At 37.4% G+C, this 22266-nt stretch overlaps 1 protein-coding gene across 3 annotated transcripts in view; it reads right to left on the reverse strand.

Moving 5' to 3' along the window:
* LOC145663845 (uncharacterized) overlaps positions 1-22266 on the reverse strand; it is a 586816-nt gene that overhangs the window by 159737 nt on the left and 404813 nt on the right. For all 3 annotated transcript variants that reach the window (XM_081729963.1, XM_081729961.1, XM_081729962.1), the window contains exon 5: positions 7926-8022. In XM_081729963.1, coding sequence (XP_081586089.1) covers positions 7926-8022 — 97 coding nt within the window. The remainder of the gene's footprint in view (positions 1-7925; positions 8023-22266) is intronic.

Raw genomic sequence — 22266 nt, forward strand, 5'->3', positions numbered from 1 at the left:
TACTGTAAAATTAGCGGTATTTTAATTTCGCAGTGATGAGGCCTCTTAAGGGCCAATGCTACAGTTGTGACGCGGAGGTGGAAGCAGCAGTCCGCCAATGGTGTTGCCAGCAGCCACCACAATTTTTTGCCGACGGTATGAAAAACTTTCTTTCGCGTTGGCACAAGTGTGTTTCCCGTAATGGGGACTATGTTGAAAAATGATTTTACTATTTATAGCTGACATTGCAAGATTTCCACTGATATCTGTATCAATGCTATTTGTCAAAAACAAATAAAGGTATCATCTTGGAGGCATCACTTTCTGAATCACCCTCGTATTACCGTCTTAATATCGGTAACCTTAACCATTTTAAAAACAAGCTTAAATTTTGTTTTTAATATGAACTATATTTGTATGTTGTATATGTGCGTGTGTGTTTCCGAGACACTCATTAAAAGCAGAATGGCATGTTAAATATACGAATAACATTGACCGGAGGACAATTGTTACCAGAAGTTTTCTCTCCCTCGAGCACGTCCTCTGTTTAAGAAATCTAAAATATTCCAAGCAGAGTTTTAGGAAAATATACTTTTTCCCTCTTGTTACAGGTAACTTCTTAAAATTTTTATTATCATTTCTTAATGTTAATACTTGGAATGTTTAATTTAACAGGAAATACTACAACATATTCAGCTGTAAGTGTGAACAAAAAAAAAATCACTATTAGTTGTTGTAAAAGTTTAGTTGTGCAAATTGTGTTTTTCGCTAGGCCTTTAAGTGATTTCTAGAGTAATACCGGGTGTCCCACAACAAAACTGGTCCGTCTCAAGTACCGGTTAATCATCTCTAGTTAAATTGCTTGTGGGGCGACAACACTGTCTCGAAAGTTTGCCACACTGCATTTTAACGGAAAGTTGAGTGCAGCGGTGTGTTTGTGTGTTAGTTGTTATGAGAAGCACGTATTGTTGAATTGTTACAATGTGTTATGTGTATGGTCCACATCAGCAACGTGTTCCCTGAAGACATACTTGTCAGTAGAGGCCTTTGGACACACTGAAAATCAAAATATATGCGGACAATCCTCATATAATAGACGATATTAAACGGATCATTACTATAGAAATTAACAATATAACGCTGGTAACGTCATCAAACGAGGTCAGCTATGCCTGAATGCCCATGAGCTACCACTTCCAGAATCCCTTATAAACAGGTAAGTGTTTAACGTTACTATTATATATTCATTGTTGATGTTAAAGTGTTACTTGAATCTTGTGAATCTACGGTTTTATGTGAGACACCCTGTATCAATTCATAAAAATCTTAAATGCTCTCTTTCTTGAATTCTATCAAATGAAACTTACAGATAGAATATGAGCTTTACGATTGTTTAACAGTATCAATAATTTGGACCTTATTTGGAACACCTTATTTGGAATACCTTATTTGGAACACCTTATTTGGAATACCTTATTTGGAACACCTTATTTGGAATACCTTATCTGCAACACTTCTGTAAAAATACGTAATCAAAAACTCGAGCTTATACAAAGCAAATTCCTCTCACATATAAAACAACAGGATTTTACTCAAAATATGAACCATGTGATAATTTACTTGGTAACTTTGCACTTCAGACACCTGAACAAAGACGGACGTTGACTGACCTATTCTTACAGAGACTTTTACATTTTAAAAAAAAGAAAAATAGACTGTACAGACATAACTGCAAAAGATGATCCAGGTTTCATCCCTCAAAAAACGCAATTGAAATAGTAGCCTGTTCTACTGCAGGAAGACATGTACAAATGTACTGCTTATCACTTACATGTGGGATTCGTGCTACATACAATAAAATCTAAGGGTTATAAAGATGTAGATATATTTAATTGTTTCGAAACTAATATTGAGAATTTTGTAAACAAAGAAAAAAGTTTTCTAGGAAAATATATTATTTTAATATTATACTAGCTGAACTTGCGCTATCTACACAGCGCACAGTCTTAATATGAGCATGAGTCTCCTTCCCATTTCTCACTATATCTATGAAAGTCCCTTTACGAACACAAGTAAACGATAGAAAGACTCGGAAAGGGAGTGAATTCCTATAGACAAACATATAAATATAGTATTTTAATATGTAGAATGTTTGGAGGAGTTTGTGGCAAAAGTGGATAAGTGATAGACGATACCAAATGCAAATATTTTTTCTTATAATTATATATCCGATTACACCTTATTGTGGGTCCAAAAACCTTCGAAGTTGCCAGCTTGCAATAGATTTTGTCATTCAGATTAAACCAAAGCGCCTGAAATGTCCATCAACCCGCTATACGTAGCTCCTCTACTGGTTGCCTTTCACAAGGGTATGAACCATAACGTCCTAGTGCCAATATGAAACTAATGGGGTCAAAATTACGCCTGAAATGTGGACTAGAAAAATAAAGACAAGTTTTTTTTTTAAATTTGAATGAGAACTGGCAAATCTACAAAAAATTTGGAATCGACCAGCGAAAACGGCACATTTCTAGCACTTGTGGTTTTCGAGATCTCATTGTCGAAAGGATTGACCGCAAACATACTGTATAAACTTTTCTTGACCACAAGCATTTTAATGTATAGACTAGCTGAACCTGAGCTCTCTACACAGCGCATCATTCGCATATGAGCATAAATCTCCTTCTCATTCCTTATGTCCCTTTATAGACACAAGTGAAAGACGTATTGATTAAAAAAAGCCAAGGGGTATCATAAAGGGGAGACTTTTTTCGATTATTTTTTCTCAATATATCGCACCGTTTGCAAGATTTGACCCTGCTTCCGGTTGGAGTTTCTAATTCATGTATGACCAGTGTTTTCTTTCTTCTTGCATGCAGTATGTATTAAGCAAATACATTACATATACAATTAATTATAATGTCAGTTATATATGGTGTTTATTGGGCAAAACACTCAAAAAATAAAGATTTATCTGAGACTCGAGAAATGGTCATCCTTCCTTTTTCATTATTATTTGGCCATGAAACAAACGCCTGAGACATATACAACCCCAATATACAACAATGTGGTGTTGAAATGTATAACACATAGGATATGATGCTTTAGTTTTTTTAAATTTCAACGCTTCCAGTGTACCCTAAAAAATGTAATAAAGCAATAATGGCCATGTTTTTTAAATATTCAATTAGAACTGGACAATCTACGTAAAATTTCCAATCGATCAGTGAAAACGTCATCTTTCTAGAGTCTGTAGTTTTCGAGATCTCGTTGTCGAAAGGATTAACCACAAACATATAAACGTCCTCAACATATAGTTTAAAAGAACTCGGAAGATGGAAGCACAATTCACATGCATTGATTTTTGAGAATGCTTATTAAAATACAAAGGCTTTGAACAATAATTTTATATCATAAACTATATGAAAAAGATATAGTTAACTAATTTAGACTATTTAAAGCACAAATACGTAAAATGTTTGTCTCTGTTAAACGTGAAATCACACAGAACCGTAAATGAAAGATTTTAAAGCTAAAGTTATAGGTTGGAGCTCAGGCGCTTTTAATTGCTGTTGTAGGATTTTAATAGGTAGATTCTATTCTATATCCAAGTATCAACATCATTATAATATAATATTGTGTATTCAAGTATCATATGTGAACACTATAATTGGATAGTAACGTGTGTTGTGTCGATTTGTAAATAAATAATCTATTCTCTCTTTTTCAATATTCTACACAATCGAACACGAATACAGAAATTTCGACCACAAATAAAACTGCCCATGCTTACCAGTGGAACTCGAACCCACAATGCATTGTACCTTATGATAAAAAGCCGACTGCCCGCGACCACTCGGGGTATTGCCACCGGCTAATAAGTAACCGTTCACCACACCCCACCATTACTGCACGTATGTTTGCAGAGAATATGACCTTTTCACGTGCACAAAGGGTTATAACAGCGTAATGATGTATTTTTAGTCATTCAATATGAAACTAATCTAATGCACTTGAGTATTACTGAAAGATAATTAATAAGAGAAACACATACAACTGATTTAAACATCCATTTTCTCGCTAAGGAAGTGACCATTTGTTCTGAGTTACCCTTTGGCCAATCGACGCATTGATATCCACTGAAGACTTGGCTCCAGCAGGCGAAGGGTTAGCGGGGTGCAGGAAGCTCCCAGCGGCCGTTAAGGCAAGATTAGTTGAGACATTTCAAGAGAGTTTTTCGAAAGAAAATAATGGACAGAGTTCAGGAGATGAACCCAGAACTCAATAATTAAAGCGAAAGACCAGGCAGTGAACGAACCATAAAGAGGCTTAGGATAACCACTCTGTCTCTTGGAGTTACGAGAAGAAAGAGAACAAGTCAGGAGAGAACATCTGTCAACTGTCTGTCTGTGATTATCTTCGGGACGAACGACTTGGATCTATAATACAAAATGGCTATCCAGTGATGTAATTCTACACTTCGAAACTCGAGAGAAAAGAAAAGTTTGGTAGTCTATGTTATGCTATTCTAGTTCTGTACTAGAAACGTCTTACTTTTTAGACTTCCAAACTATGTTAAATCTAAATATAGTAACTCTATAGAACGACTATATCTGTCCATCTGTCTGTCGGCAAGTATCAGAGAAAAATCGACAAGAGATATTGAGTTTTGCAAACGACGCCGGAGGACGCAACTGTTGCGTCAAGGTTTTAAACCTTAATAACTCAGCCCCTAATTAAGCTAGGAATTTACTTTTGGTATTAATGTGTTCCTGAAGGATGAAGCTTGCCGCCGATATGTATTTTACGTATGTGAAGTGTACCACGACGGAGAGAAAGGTTGGTAAAAATCGTGTTTTTTTTCTTCCATCTGTTTTTTTGAGAGAGCTATTCCCCCGCTTGAAGTACAGTCATACAAATTGGTATGTGAAGCAATGAAGTAGTCCACTACACGCTAATACCCTGCAAAAGTATTTGTTGCTTATATGGGGGCAGTAGGGGAGGGGCAAATTGGGGAATTTCTTGAGTCTCAGTTTTTTGACGTAAATTACATTTATTTTCTGTATGGTTCCACATAAGACATTCACTTTGGTCTAGAAGCTTAATTGCCCAAATGTTACCTCGTTAAAATCTATGATTCATAAGCTTTCCAACGATGTATGAATCATGATTTTGTAATAATTATAGAGTTCACCAGGGCCGACAACGTCAAAGTTTGCAACAGTCTTTCGAAAATGATATACAGAACGTTTTTATAGAAATTTTGCACTGAATTTTTATCTCGCTTTGTATTGCAGCAATTCCTACCTTTTTTTATAGATCTATTACTGTGACAAATGTATTGCCTACATATTAGCTTCATTTTGTGAGCGTAGAGTGACAGTAAGAGTTGTCAGAGTCTCGAAAATTCTATTATTTCATATTTTTAAAGGATGTTTAGTTTCTTCTTCTTCAACGAATAGCGTGGGAATTGCACAAGTGTTATCTCGTTGGAATTAGTGTTCTATAAGCTTTTCAACGAGGTATCAATTATTACCCTGTGATAATTAGGGAGGTTACCAGAGCCTTCAACATGACAGTCTACGATTTTGATCAAATCCCTGGGTATATAAAGGATAAGTATAGATAGGAATTCTTATAGCACGGCTACGTCTTTCCGTTCGTCTGTCGCCAGGTATCAGAGAAATATCGGAAAGAGATATTGATCTTTTGCAAACGATTCGTCATCCCACGGAGAGGTTCCGTTTTCTCCCTTAACTCTGTGTTCAAACTGAAAATAGTAGAAATAAGCAATTTCCGATTCTATGTTGATCAATATAGAGCAAAAACGGTAATGGATAGGGACAAGAGGTTTATCGAAATGGATTCAACGATACATATACTGGATTCCATCTTTAGTCTTAACTCTCTACTAAAACCAGAAGTGGTTGAAATCTACTACCATTTTCAGTTTCTGTTTTCATTCCATTGTAGTAATACTGGTAAAGAAGTGGAGATAAACGGTTTTTGGTATGGATTTAGAGCCTGAAGAACATGGTTCATCTTTGATTCTACCCGTCTATTATTACCGGAAATTAAGAATCTACTATTTCTCATAATAGTATTGAATTTCCATAGTTTGGAAGAATTCTATAGTTTCACTTTGTAAGCTAAATTAAATTCTTTTATATATACATTCGCTGTCTCAAGAATAGCTTTATCTCCTCTGTTGCTCTTCTATTGAACATTACAATGCTTATTATAAATCTATCTTTTCACATTTCAACACTCACCGCCATAGATCATAAACGGAAATTTAGGCTGGGTGGTAATAAACTTATACCATGAGCTATGAGAGGTGATTCTTCACATTAGCATAAGCAAAAATAGTTTATACGGACCTCGGGGAGGGGGGGGTAGTGCATAGTTTCAGAGCTAGGACCATCCAAAAGCGTGAAAAAATATTGCAAGACGCATTATTTCGAGCATAAAAACCGTAGAGTAGCGGTCCATATAAGCGTAAAGGACATAACATATATGCCATGACATAAAAAGTATATTTCAGCAATGTGTAATGCGTGCTCAAGGGATTTCCTACAGGGCATTATTCCCAGACATGCTCCTAATAGAGTTCCCAGATATGATGCTAATAGAATTAACAGATATGCTCCTAATAGAATTACCAGACATGTTTCTAATAGAGTTCCCAGACATGTTTCTTTAATTCACAGACATGCTCCTAATAGAATTCCCATACAGGCTCCTAGTAGAACTTGCAGGCATGCTCCTAATAGAATTCGCAGGCATGCTCCTAATAGAATTCCCAGATATGCTCCTAATAGAATTCCCAGACATGGTTCCAATAGAGTTCCCAGACATGTTTCTTTAATTCACAGACATGCTCCTAATAGAATTCCCATACAGGCTGATAGTAGAACTGGAAGGCATGCTCCTAATAGAATTTCCAGACATGCTCCTAATAAAATTCTCAAATATGCTCCTAATAGAATTCGCAGGTATGCTCCTAATAGAACTCGCAGACATGCTCCTAATAAAATTCCCAGATATGTTCCTAATATAATTCCCAGATATGCTCCTAATAGAGTTCCCAGACATGCTGCTAATAGAATTTTCAGACCTGCTTCTAATAAAATTTCCATACATGCTCCGAATAGATTCTCCAAACATGATCCTAATAGAATTCCCAGACAAGCTCCTAATAGAATTTCCAGACATGCCCAGACTTAAAGAGCGTCCCAAGTAGGTAAAAAGTAAGCCTTGACAGCAGTGAAATCGGAATGCATCATTGGGAAGTCGAAAGTGTTTGAGACTGGCTGCCCCATGGTTCTTCGTGTTCGGAATAACGCATGCTGCGATGTACTTTTCACAATTTTGGAGGGCTATACATAGTTCAGAAACTACGCACTTTTCCCTACATGCTCACTTGAGTTTTCTTTCCTACTTTGATGTGAGGAATCACTTCTTACATTTAGTCGGCTGGACATAGTTCATTAACACCCTATATAAAGGGTAGTAATTTCTTGATATAGAATCATCTTTGGTAAAATAGGTGTAATCTCCTTAAATATTTTCTAAAACAGGAAATGGTAGACATCTCTTGTCTTGCTGCCTATTGAGACAACTGGCTATACTGAGTCTTCTGGTCTGGCACCCAATCAAATGGACGTGCAAACATGTCAAACTGGAATGGTTGTGTGTCTCATCACCAAAGCGCTACATCATGAGCATTCCGGGAACTAAGTTATTACACCTCGCATGTTGATAGAGATAGACACACAGATCAAATTTTCATAGGATAGGATGGTTACTTCTATTATCTTAATGCTTCTAATATAACAGTAAAATAATAATAATAATAATAATAATAATAATAATAATAATAATAATAATAATAATAATAATAATAATAATAATAATAATAATAATAATAATAAAACGTTGCTTACTGTAATAGGGCGCTGGCAGTGCAGGATTCATCGGGGCACAAGGTTTGGGAGTAGCCTTTTCATCCGGAGGTTTCGGCGGTTGAGGGGGCGGAGGAAGCTGCAAAGACAGAAAACAAATACATGTTGAAAAAACGTCAAATGTACTCAGTCATTCAATATCTACAACTATAGCATGGGACAAATTTCATGGCGTTTGAAGCAGAAGCTCCGAGTTTCGTTTAAACACTGTTAGCAAATAAGAGAGCTGCGGTGTTGCCACCTCTTTGTAGATGTTCACTTCAGTCTATCTACTACCTGCTTACCTACTGGCGCTCTAGGGCGCATGCTGAGCCACAGTTCTTTACCACATGGCAACGTCGCATCCCATCCTTCATTTCATTCGCTTCGATCACACGCTATCAACTTTGTCCCACACTTTAGTAGTATTTCCATAATAGAAGGTTTCGAAATGTTTCCTTTTCTTTTCTTTTTAAATGAGACACATTTTATTATCTATTCTTTCATAGAGTTCAATGTTATAGTTCACGCAAAGAGTTTTTTTTTAAAATAACGAATGTTATCGATAAATATATTTTAGCCCTCCACAACAAATCTCGTGGCTAGCGCGCGCACTTTTGGTGATGGGGTTACAGATTCGATCCGCGGTGAGAGACAATTGCACGCTTTCTCAAATAACCTGACAAGGAATGCTAAAGTTGAGTACACCAACTAAACATATTTTTGGATCAAAAGATCCAATATATTCTAATAGAAAAATTTTCTTGTACGTCTTATATCTGGAGAACTACATACAACGTAGCCAAACCCAAAGTATCACCTAACTCACAAGGGACGTATGCGAACCGTGACAGCTAGATATTTATGAAAATTGGTACCCTGACTTATTGTGGATCGCTAATCATGGTGGTAATAGTCACTCGGTGCGGAAATGCCTTGTTTACGTATATACCAAGCAGTGACAGGATGAGGCTGTGCTGAGTTATACCCCAAAAACGCCAGAAAAAGGTAGAAGATGAAAAATGTATGCAGGTAAGCTGATACCTACGGGAGCGGAACGCGTGACCAAGAACACGGCAGTAGTGTTACACAAACAGTGTTGCCATCCCAATACAAGTTTATAGTTTTTTTCAGATAGAACGTATATCATGTTATAGCATTAAAACAATTGGCATAAAACGCAGAAGAAAATAAGCTGGGTTGTCACTGTTGCCAAATAAGAGAGATATGAGCTCTAAAGTTGAGAAATTATGGGGTCCGTACAGAGAAATAAACAATGTACAACAAGAAGAAGACTACAGAAGGACCAAATGTACAGTAGAGAGTAAACTACAGCATGCACAGCATGTACATTTGGTCGTTCTGCAGTCTTCCTCTTGTTATACATTTGTTCGTTTCATTGTACTGACCCCATAATTTCTCAACTTTAGAGACTCATATCTCTCTCATTTGGCAACAATGACAACCCAGTTTATTTTCTTTCATGTTTTGTACCAATTGTTTTAATGCCATAACATGATATACGTTCTATTTGAAAAGTTATAAGTTTGTGTTGGAATGGCAATACTATTTATGTGACACTATTGCTGTATTCTTGGTCGCGTATCCCCCTCCCGTAGGTATCAGGTTACCTGCAAACATATTTCATTTTCTGCATTTTTGGGGGTATATAACTCGGCACATTCTCACGCAGTCCCTGCTTGGTATATGTATTATACGTAGCTGGTAAACAAGGCATTTCCACACCGAGTGAATATCACCACGATGATTAACGATCTACAATTAGTCAGGGTACCAATTTTCATAAATATCTAGCTGTCACGGTTCGCATACGTCCCTTGTCAGTATGATGTGCTTATTACGTAGATAATACGAAAACTAGATTTAGGGGCCGTTCAGAAATTTTCTGGTTCATTTATCCAAAAACTAATTATTGGTCAACATCGCAATCTTTTGATGCATTTTTTTGGATCATTCCTAAAATTCTTGTTTAGTTACAGATGGCATGATTTGACACTTTTGCATGTAACTAACTCAGACTCACGTAACAGCAATTATTCGTAGCTTTCTTATCATTTGTCTATCATAATACAATATTCCAGAAATATACGTACAACGTAATGCATACAAAATAACAACAACACAAAAGAAGTTGGAGGATAACGTGTACACGTGAAGGAGTTTAGTTTATACTGCGAGATATTTTGTTAATACTGAAACTTTAAACGGTATTAGATTTATATCCCTTCCGGTTTTATTGTAGAGATTAGAGTGGAGATGGAATATATGATTGGGGTGCTTAATTGACTGCAGAAAACCGCTTCTTGCTATCTGTTGCCCTATATATACTATAACAATCAATGTGAAACTGCAAGTGTTGGTTTCTGGTAATCGTGTACTTTTTACGAAACACGTCAAATATATATATATAAAAAAATCATGTTATACACAGCATATGCATAAACTTCCAAGTTGGAATAATTTTTACTTTGTTTAACTCATTTACTCTTGACCAATCTCAAAATCAACAAATGGGGATGACTGAAAAACCTTAGGAAAATATACGCCATATGTATGAAAATAGATTCTTTTTAAAACTAACTAGGGAAGTACATGAAGAGGTACGCGGCACGGCCAACAAGAGATGGTCTCTGACATTTCTTACCACATGCGGTGGGACATTGCAGCCCCTACTTTGATACCAGTGTTACCAACCACGATCACTCTGTCTTATACCATTAATTAAATTGCCACTACAGTTGCACCGAAAAAAATCTTGACACGCGAGTAGTGGCAATCTCACTGCCAGCTGTCAGAGACGTTCTCTTACTGGACGCACTATACCTGTATATATCGTTGGAAAGGTCACACCGAGTATACTTCACATGTGAAACATCTCGCTTGAATGGGGCCTGTAGAGGGCGTGGCGAGCATTTAAAGATCAGAACAAGGCTCGCTCCGAAACACCAAAATATGTGGATAAAATAAGAAGGTATGACGCAATTGTTTTGAGACGTGGTATATATAGGTTTGAAAAGTAGCTGAATACGAATCTGACACCAAATGTTTACAGATCAAAATGGTGGATCCAACATGGCGGACACAAATTACAAAGAAACATGCTATGAATCTGAAATCAGGTATATGGAGATATTCGAAGTCGCTGTGTATGAATCAGATACTAAAAGTGTAAAATTCAAAATGGCGGATCCAAGATGGCAGACAAAATGTAAAATGGAACTGAAAGCAGGTAGATAGGGGTTTTCGTGGTCGCTGAATACGAATACAATGTTAAACGTACAAAATGCAATGCGACGGATTGAATGTGGCGGACGAAAAATGCAAAAAAGATATGTACAGAACGGGCATATGTTATTCTTACATATGTAGTAGAAAAATACCTATAGTACATAAGGGGGTAAGTTGATGATGTTTTGTAATAAACAGGGAACGTGTTTTGCTATAAAATCATGCCAAAATTGAGGCACAGAATGCAGGGCAGGTTTTGTAGTGCACATGAAAGTTTTATGATATGAACAGATTTTAATCATAGGCAATAATTATTTTACTACCAACTCCCTTCCCCGCGGCCGGAGAGATACGCAGGGATCGGCGTGTGTTTTATATTGTTGAAAAGCTGCATCGACTACTCTTCACATCTGTAATATCTCGCTTGAACGGCTTCTGTAGGGTATGCTGCAATTATTTTCATATACCATCTGAAGGTTCGAACAATGACAGTGAAAAGTAAGCGTTTAAAATATCGTTATTCTTCCATAACTGTCTTTCCGGTTTCACATTATGTCGTGTACACTTGTGAGCAATATGTACGATAAATATCCACTCTCCGTAGTAGGGATGGTACTGAAGCCGAGAGTAATTTCGATCTTCTGTGTTTTTATAAATCGAGAGGAGATCGAGACGGAGCCCAGGCTCGTCTCGATACTCATACGTCCATTCTGTACTTTTGCAACTTTTGTCCATCATATTAGATGCGTCATATTGCATTTTGCACTTTTAACATTGAATTCGTATACCGCGAGCACGAAAACCTCTACCTACCTGCTTTCAGTTCTAACAGTGTTTTACGTTTTGTCCGCCATATTGAATTTTACACTTTTAGTATCCGATTCATACACAGCGACGTCGAATATCTCTACATACCTGATTCCAGGTTCATAGCATGTTTCTTTGTAATTTGTGTCCGCCATGTTGGATCCGCCATTTTGATCTGTAAACATTTGATGTCAGATTCGTATTCAGCTACCTTTCAAACCTATATATACACCACGTCTCAAAACAATTACGTCATAGTTTCTAATTTTATCCACGTTTTTTGGTGTTTCGTAGCGAGCGTTGTTCTGATATTTAAATGTCCGCCACGCCCTCTACAGGCCCCATTCAAGCGAGATATTTCACATGTAAAGTATACTTGGTGTGAACTTTCGAACGATATATAACACATGCAGATCCCCGAGTACCACTTCATGTACTTCCGTAGTAAGTTATCGTGGAAAATTGCTTATTACGTTTGAGTTGGTTTACCTTTTTATACATTTTATTATTAACGGATTTAAGTTCCGAGCGACAATGTTATTTCGTAAGTCTGAAAGGAAATACATACCAAGGTTAATTAAAATCGGATACATTCTACAGAACTTATTGCAGAAGAGACGAGTGTTATCTACATATTCTTTCATTAGGGGGTGGAGCAAATTCCAAAGTAAAGTGTTCACCTCGAAATTAAATACTACTAAAAATTATTTCATCATAGTATAGAACCATTTGAGAAGAGGGGAGTCTCAATATTGTAGGATTCCCCATCTGTATGTTATTGTAATGTTATTCAATTGTGCGTGTACATATTATCCACTTTGTTTCCTTCTTTTTAAAAGATAATGGGCGATTTAAGCCCATTTACGCTTGAAGAGCGTGAACAGCGTGAAGAGCGTGAAGAACCCTATTTTGATAAACATGAGTATATGTTCGAGCTATGCAACTCGCGTCGAACTCTGATTGTCACGGCTGTTTCAGGTGCTAATTAAGTTCCGAAATAATTTTTGCCACAATTCGTTCGACGATCCTTGGTGATGAACTTTTTCTCTATTACTTTACACTGATGGTTTGGCATATAAGTTCAGTAGACTGTTGTCATCAGTTTGAACCGGTTCCTCGCAACGTACATAACACACTGGCATGAATTGTATCACTACGTCTGCTTGCTTTAACACACAATCTTCGTTCTATTCTACCTGACGTACTACAGACGACTTAACACCACTAACAACGGCTAGGTCTTATTCAGGAATCTTCAGTATTAAAACACCACACCTCCTACGTGTTGATGTTAGTGTTTTCCATTATTTTGATAACCAACTGTATTTGAGGAAGAAGAAATGCTGAGATACTTCCAGTGGTATCATTTTCCTAGAAAAGGCTCAAGCTCTCTAAACCAGTGATGATTTCAGATTTCCCTCGAGAGAGCTTGACGAAACGGGGGAGGAATATTTTGAAAATACCTCTAATCCAGGGAGAATAATTTACTTTATGGAAACCAGACATTTCTAGTAATCATATATAAATAATCGACACATCAATCAATTCAAATCTATGAAACAAATCAATTGACACAAAACTCATATAAAACTCCTACCTCCATTGCACTGATTCATCACGGGTGCAGATGATGCAAGTTCCTAGTCCTTGTCATGAACCTTTACCTTCATTGAACTAATTCACCATGGGGATAAATGATATAAGCCCCTAGTCCTTGTCATATGGGAACTCGACTTCCATTGCAGTAACTCACCATGGGTGGAGGAATGTGATGTAAGATTCTAGTTCTAGTTATATGGGATTCCAACCTCCATTACACTAATTCAGCATGAGGGACAGATTATGTATGACCCTAGTTCATATCATATGGGACCTTACCTGCATTGCACTAATACACCATGGGGAACAGATTATGTAAGCCCCTAATCCTTGTCATATGAAACCCCTACCTCGATTGCACTAATTCACCATAGATACAAATAATGTAAGTCCCTAGTCCTAGTCATATGCGAACCCTACCTCCATTACAGTAACTCACCATCGGTGGAGGGGAGATGATGTAAGCTTCTACACCAAGTCATACGGGATCCCTATTTTCAGCGCACTAACTCTCCTGAGGAATAGATGATATAAGCTCCTAGTCATAGTCATATGAAACTCCTACTCTATTGCTGTAATTCACCATGGGGCAGATTATGTAAGCCAATTAGTCCTTGTCACATGGGAACTTATCTACATTGCACTAATTCAGCATGGAAGGGAAGATGATGTAAGTCTCTAGTCCTAGTCATGTGCGAACCCTACCTCCATTGCTTTAATTCACTATGGGCGTATAGATAATGTAAGTACCTAGTTCAGGTCGTATGTAAACCCTACCTCAATTGCACTAATTCACCATGGAGATACTGATAATGCAAGTCCCTAGTTTTAGTCGTATGGGAATCCTACATTCATTGCATTAATTCACCATTTGGAGGGAAGGGGAGAAGATATAATCATTAATCATTCGTTTCTTCTAGTTTATAAGCGCTTAGTCTTGTGATGTTAAGCCAAATGTTCCATTTATTTTAAAATTAAAGAAGTCTCTTATGGATTGCAGTAACATGCATTTCGTTAGTCTCTCCTTTATCTAGTAGGATGTGTTAAGATGATTTTTCTAATTAAAAAGTAGTACTGGTATTATGTGACACACTCGTACACAGTAGTTGAAAAGAGCGTTTGTAGTTGTTGTTTTGTTTATCAAGGGACGTCATGTCTGTAACAGGTGGTTGAAGCTGATAGGAAGCTCCCCCTCCCCTTTTGTGCTGGATAGTTGAATTAACCTTAGACACGGGGAGGTGAACAACGTGAAAGGAACCCGCTCGCTTGGTTGCTACTGATATCGTTAACTGAATACAGAAGGAAGTCGCTTCAGTGAAGTTCTCGTGAAATAGAAACAGTATTTCCCACTCTTCTCCTCCGCCCCTGCTCATTGCATTAACTGGGCTGGGAAGCATTTACGTATACTGTATATTCAATGTTGAAAGCAAGCATTACCCAGTGAGTGTTTTTCCCTCTCTTATTTACTTTGCACAATTAGTCCTGAGAATTCCAGGATCCAAAACAAAACAGCTCAATGAAGCGACCACGTATGACTTGCGCCGTGCGCTAAGGTAGGTGCTTCAAAAACCTTTTGAGGGAGACAACAAATTGCCACTTCACTGAATAAGTTCAAATTTGTATTGCATGTGAAGATGAAATAGAAGCAAGAGATACATCCATCTTTAAATTTAGAAAGTGATCACACCAATTTCCGATCATGATTACCATTGCCTAATCTTGTTATGTAATATATTTTAGTGTATACCGGGAGTTTCAGGTGAAACGTCGCCTTTGGTGTGGGAGACCCGGGTTCGATTCCTGGCGGGAGCTCATGTGGTTCGGATTCCACGTTAATCAGTAGGTCCACGTCTTATATAGCCTCGCTGCTGAAAGGGACGTTAAAATCAAAATCAACTGAACTCAACTCAATCAGGTGAAACGTACAGTGATTATAAATCTCAAGCACTTGGATGCAAAAGTATTGAAAACAAAGGAAACAGAAAAATATTACAAGGCGCATCGAATGGAGCATTCTGATTGCCCCAGAGAGTCCCTCTTTCTGTACAAAAAAGCAGCTTGTTTTCCATGATATTTTCAATGATGCATCAAATCACATACTTGGTCACAAAAAAGTTTCGAATAGCCTTAACAGATAATATTTACTAAATTTTCTACTACTTATGTCCAGAGAGAGAAGGCGAAATGGAAAGTAAAAAATTTCATTTCTAGGATTTGTAACATATACTAAAACTTGTCACTCGCGAAATAATGTCTCTTCCTCTGGTCCAATTATGTTTGCATATTGCAGATTTGAGATTGCCTTTTTCACGTCCTGTCTCATAGGTACTATAAGTGTTGTTGGACAACTGCAAATGCTCAAAATATCCTCCTAGGGTGCATTGGTCAGATTCTTCTTCTTCTTATAAAGATGTCAGTGAAATAGCTTCTCTTCTTTTACAAGATGTTGAGTATTTCATGCCTAAACAGATCCCTGTAATGACGGTTAAACGTTTTTATCCAACAGGCAAAATGCTAACCGGACATCGAACTCTGGGTCTTCTGAATCGAAAGAATTGGCTGTCCTCGAGATGAAATTCTGGGTTCAGTCAGTTAATAGGATACGAATTAACCAACATAGAATCCATACCCAATATAATAGAAACAAAGAGATGGTAACGTATGCTGTCCTAAGTGCATTGAAGGATTAAAGGAGGTTGGCGGAAAGCATCACGTGAATTTTGCACTCTTTGTTAATACAGTTTTGTCAGAAGTTAAGGTAACAGACCACCATAAAGACAATTGAGAAACGCGAATAAATCCTTCATAAATGGTAGGTCACAAGAGGTAAAAATACTTTTCCACAATCACAAGTGGAAGCTGGGTTTGGTAGTCATAAACAGGGATAAAAGTGGATCTGTAAAGGTAGCGAGACGGCATGATGTCATGCCGTCTCCCGTGCCTATCTTTACCCATTGAAATTTTTTTAGGAAGCGGGGGAGGCCATACATATCTTTCAGAAGTGGGCCTACGAAGTCCCTCTGCGTTCCTCCTCAGTTTTACCCTTGGTCATAAGTAAATAAATATCATAATCTTAGGAAAGATCTATTCCGTCTCGATCGCACCTTGTTTGAAGAAGAAACTAGGATTCAGGAAATGGAAGTTGATTTGCGGGAAGTAGAATGTTCACCAACAAATTAATGAAACGATTTCAAGGCACATTTAAAGATACCAATAACATGACTATCAAAGGGTACAAAGAAACAATTCTGGTGAAGGCAAGAGTTATACCAATTTTTAGAACAGCATACGATATACCATATTTCTTCCTTGAGCTGAACGAAAAAATACAATGGTTATGCAGAATGAAAATAATAAAGATAATAGAGTATTCCGATTACGAGACGCTTATGGTGGTCATCTAGAAAAGAAACAGGAATCTCAGATTGTCAATGGACTTCAAGAGAACGTTGAATTTGACTACGGAAAAGTTGAGTTACCCTTTGTCGAAAATAGAATATTTTTCAAAATGAAAGGAAGAGGTTGTTGGGCGTTTCCGAGTGCATCCGAGAAAACGTTAGGAGTGTTAAACCAAATAATTGGATTGAAGAGGAGTTTGTCAAAAAAGATAACACGATTTCGAATTTAGAAGTGATCACAAAACAAGGAAGGTTTAAGTAAGTGAATAGAGGAAGAATCAAATAACAGATACGAAAATTTTGAATTTGGAAGAATGTTATCAAGAAACAGAATGATTATTATAGATGTTAGATAGATAATGAGTTGATAAAAGGGATAGGGAGTTATTGAATTTAGTAACGGCAGTCGATGGGTTGAGGGAAGAAGTTTTATCCTGGATGCGTAGGAATATGCAGGGTGGTGTAGAGCTGACTGGCATATTTCAAAGTTGAATTTTGTGCAGGCGCGATAGCTTGGAGTGTGTTACGGGTGAGAGATTGAAAGAGAATAGCATGCTATTTTATAGGAATACCATAACTATTACCATGGACATCAATGAAGCGTTGAACGATGTGTTTTCCGTGTTCGTACTAAATACGAAATGATGTCACTCATTAAAATGCAGCGGTTGTTGAGACAATCGTGTCTTCGGTCACAATACCAAGGAGTCTCATCAGTTTCCCCCCATGGTCTCTGTATCTAAAGATAGCTTGGATTAGATCTTAGCGTCTGTCTCAGTACCGAGGTTACATGAAACGTGTACCTGCAGCTTAACGTGGGATTCAAATCATATGATCTAACGCTGGGAACTAAACCCGTCTTCCGCTCCTAAGACGTGTAGCCATATAGCTATGAGCAAGCTTCATGTATTTAAAGAGGAATACGTTGTGCTTAAGAATCACTTCATAGCCTATTTAGGCGTGATATGTGAAAGGATCTTAAAAACATGGGAAAAAATTGGAAGGTCTCAATTTCATAAATTGATTCTTATGAATCCTATTCACTTTATGTTAAGCTTGCACATTGAGTAGTACCGATATCCATGAGATATTGAGATATGAAACCTATTGATCTTATGTTAAGCTTGTAGAATGAGTGGCATCGATATCCATGAGATATTGAAGTATGAATATGAGTACTGAAATACGAAACCTATTGATTTTATGTCACACTATGCACATTGTATGACGCCAATATCCATGAGATATTGAGGTATGAAACCTATTGATTTTATGTGAAACTTCCACATTGCATGACGCCAATATCCATTAGATATTGAGGTATGAAACCTATTGATTTTATTTTAAACTTTCACATTGTATGACGCCAATATCCATGAGATATTGAAGTATGAAACCTACTGATTTTATGTTAAGCTTGCACATTGAGTGAGGCCGATATCCATGAGATATTGAGGTATGAAACCTACTGACTTTATGTGAAACTTCCACATTGCATGACGCCAATATCCATAAGATATTGAGGTATGAAACCTATTGATTTTATTTTAAACTTTCACATTGTATGACGCCAATATCCATGAGATATTGAAGTATGAAACCTACTTATTTTATGTTAAGCTTGCACATTGAGTGAGGCCGATATCCATGAGATATTGAGGTATGAAACCTATTGATTTTATGTGAAACTTCCACATTGCATGACGCCAATATCCATTAGATATTGAGGTATGAAACCTATTGATTTTATTTTAAACTTTCACATTGTATGACGCCAATATCCATGAGATATTGAAGTATGAAACCTACTGATTTTATGTTAAGCTTGCACATTGAGTGAGGCCGATATCCATGAGATATTGAGGTATGAAACCTATTGATTTTATGTGAAACTTCCACATTGCATGACGCCAATATCCATTAGATATTGAGGTATGAAACCTATTGATTTTATTTTAAACTTTCACATTGTATGACGCCAATATCCATGAGATATTGAAGTATGAAACCTACTTATTTTATGTTAAGCTTGCACATTGAGTGAGGCCGATATCCATGAGATATTGAGGTATGAAACCTATTGATTTTATGTGAAACTTCCACATTGCATGACGCCAATATCCATTAGATATTGAGGTATGAAACCTATTGATTTTATTTTAAACTTTCACATTGTATGACGCCAATATCCATGAGATATTGAAGTATGAAACCTACTGATTTTATGTTAAGCTTGCACATTGAGTGAGGCCGATATCCATGAGATATTGAGGTATGAAACCTATTGATTTTATGTGAAACTTCCACATTGCATGACGCCAATATCCATTAGATATTGAGGTATGAAACCTATTGATTTTATTTTAAACTTTCACATTGTATGACGCCAATATCCATGAGATATTGAAGTATGAAACCTACTGATTTTATGTGAAGCTTGCACATTGAGTGAGGCCGATATCCATGAGATATTGAGGTATGAAACCTATTGATTTTATGTGAAACTTCCACATTGCATGTCGCCAATATCCATTAATATTGAGGTATGAAACCTATTGATTTTATTTTAAACTTTCACATTGTATGACGCCAATATCCATGAGATATTGAGATGTGAAACCTATTGATTTTATGTCAAGCTTGCACATTGAGTGACGCCCACATCCATAAGAATTGAGGTATGAAATGTATTGATTTTGTTAAGCTTTCATATTGAATATCCATGAGATATTGAGGTCGAAGCAGTTTTTGCAAACACAAAGGACCTTTTTAAGTAACCAGATTCCTATTACCAATGGTTTCATGAGATGATTGAAAGTTTCAAGTTCTCGTTGAATCAGCGTGATCATTTTCATTTGTGTGAGTTTACTCACAGAAGTGAAGGAGAGAGAAAGATAAAAATATACAAGACACGAACAACTTTATAATTTTTTATTGCCTTAGGTTGTCTGTCTTTGTTATGCCTCTTTGTTAAAATTGACAAGGTTTATTAGAGAGGGACTTTTTTTAAAAAAAAAATATGGTGTTGCAAAGATTTTAAAAAGAGTTGGTTTTTACTAGAAATTCCTATGAAATGACTTATGTCAGAAGCGCTTATCGTTATATGCATTGCATTGTATTTTGAAACAATGCTAACAAGACAAAACAGAGGGCAGTGCAGTTCATATTGAAACGTTTGTGTATATATCAAAGAAACAAATGACGTATTCTTACATCTCCAGTCGACGACGTAAAAAGCTTGTTATCTGAAATTCCTTCGCAACAGAAATTCTCAGAAGTTGTTTCACCACATCTATCCCGCAATGATACAAGAAATGCTATGGACATTCAGAATAGAGCGATAAAAAGAACTTAGAAGAAAGACGGACAACTCATTCTACATCGTTATTTTGTTCATAATATAACAAAGGCCGTCTGAGATTCTTCCCATTGTCTTGCTGTAAAACCACGAAATACACGCGATCTCTCCATAAAACATTCTCCTGAAATTACAACGTCTTTTGTCCCACCAGAAAGTACCAATTGAGTTGAACATTTTCTCTGCTTTATCTGCTGTTAATTTCCTCTTTCGTCATGGTGAACCAAGTAGAATTATTAGATGCATTTTGCATGCATCACAAGCTGCAAAGAATACGAATGAATTAAGAGACAGAGTCATGGACGATGCATAAAAGAAAAGGTCGAAAAAACAGTCGAAACGGCCCGAAATTTTCGTACAGACAAGAAAGAACTTATTTCGAGAAATTAACTCTTCAACATTATTATTATGTAAGGAGAAAATTTTGAAAAATGAAATGCATACCAATTAAAAGATCTCGTAAGCTGAACAGGATAAATTCTTATGAGTAGTTTTCGAAAAAATCTCAAATCTAATAATTGACTATGTGCGATAACCATGACACCTACACTGCCGTTTATGAAAACTGCACCACTCAGAAAGACCAATGTTATAACAATGAAATTTATTCCAGATACTAGGTACATGACAAAACACAAATGATTAGAATGACAGAACTGTACATCACCTGTGACTTCGAAAAATCGGTGCCCTCACGTGCTAAGATCAGCGCCTCTATACGTCCTGGCAGGGAATTATGTAGGTGCTGGTTATCTTCCTGAGGAATATTCTGCCACGCGGTTTATACGCTGGTCCACAAGGTATCTACATTTGTGGGTGGCGGACCGTCACAAAGAGGTTCGCGCCCAACCATATCCCAGATGTGTTAGATGGGTGAGATGTCAGGCGATCAGGCAGGCCAGGGAAGTAGCAATACATGGCGTTCTGCGAAGAAAGCTTGCACATTTCTCTCTACGTGTGGATTGGTATTGTCCTGTTGAAATATGGTGTTTCGAAATGCCTATAGGTAGGGTATCACTCCGGGCTCTAAGACCTCACCAATATACCGGTTACTGTTCAGATTGCCATGGATACGGTAAGTTGCGATGTTGTAACCAGTGGCACCACAAGCCGTCACACTGGGCGTTTATCCGTCATGACGCTCAACAATACAAGCAGGTAAATTGCGCTCACTACAGTAGTTCGTACATGTACGCGGCCATCATTGTGCGGTAGGTTGAAACGGGATTTGTCCGAAAACATCGCGTTTTGCATTCAACATGCCAGTGACGTTATCCTCCTGCCCATATCAATCTGTTGCATTTGTGGTTTCTGATGAGGGGGAGTCGTTGCAACGGTATGAGAGCCACTAGTTCAGCCTTCAGAAAACGACGTCGAACAGTCGACATGGATATGGCAACATCTGTGACAGTGCTCCAGCGTTGAGTTAACACTGTGAAGGCCGCTATCAGGTCCGTTATGGCCATCCGGACAAGTGTCTGTCATTCCATGCTGTGGTCACATTGCGTGGTCCAGTTCTAGCACGTCGCTTCGTATAACTGTCTTCTATCCACTGCTTCCACACACGGACCATTGTCGTGGCAGCCTATTCTGACGAAGCAACAATTTTGCGGTACGACAAATCCGCTTCCCACTGACCAATCATTCTGCCTCGTTCGAACTCAATCAACAACGTATATTGCGCCCTTTGACATCGATAAAGCATACTTGCACTTCCCCACGTCTTTCCACTTTGATTGTCTATATCTTCTTCCTCCTTGCGACATGCACTGACCTTGTGTGGTACCACTCCGATCACAGACGAGAAGATACTGCAGGCCATACGTGGACGCCACCTGTCTGCAATTTTAATCACATCTTCCTACAGCATCCTTACACATATTCGCAAGGTTTAGTCATTCGGGATATTCGTTCTGGGTGTTGTAATTTTCAT

This window comes from Thermobia domestica, chromosome 11 (assembly GCF_964235325.1).
Source record: "Thermobia domestica chromosome 11, izTheDome1.hap1.1, whole genome shotgun sequence".
NCBI classification, from domain to species: domain Eukaryota; kingdom Metazoa; phylum Arthropoda; class Insecta; order Zygentoma; family Lepismatidae; genus Thermobia; species Thermobia domestica.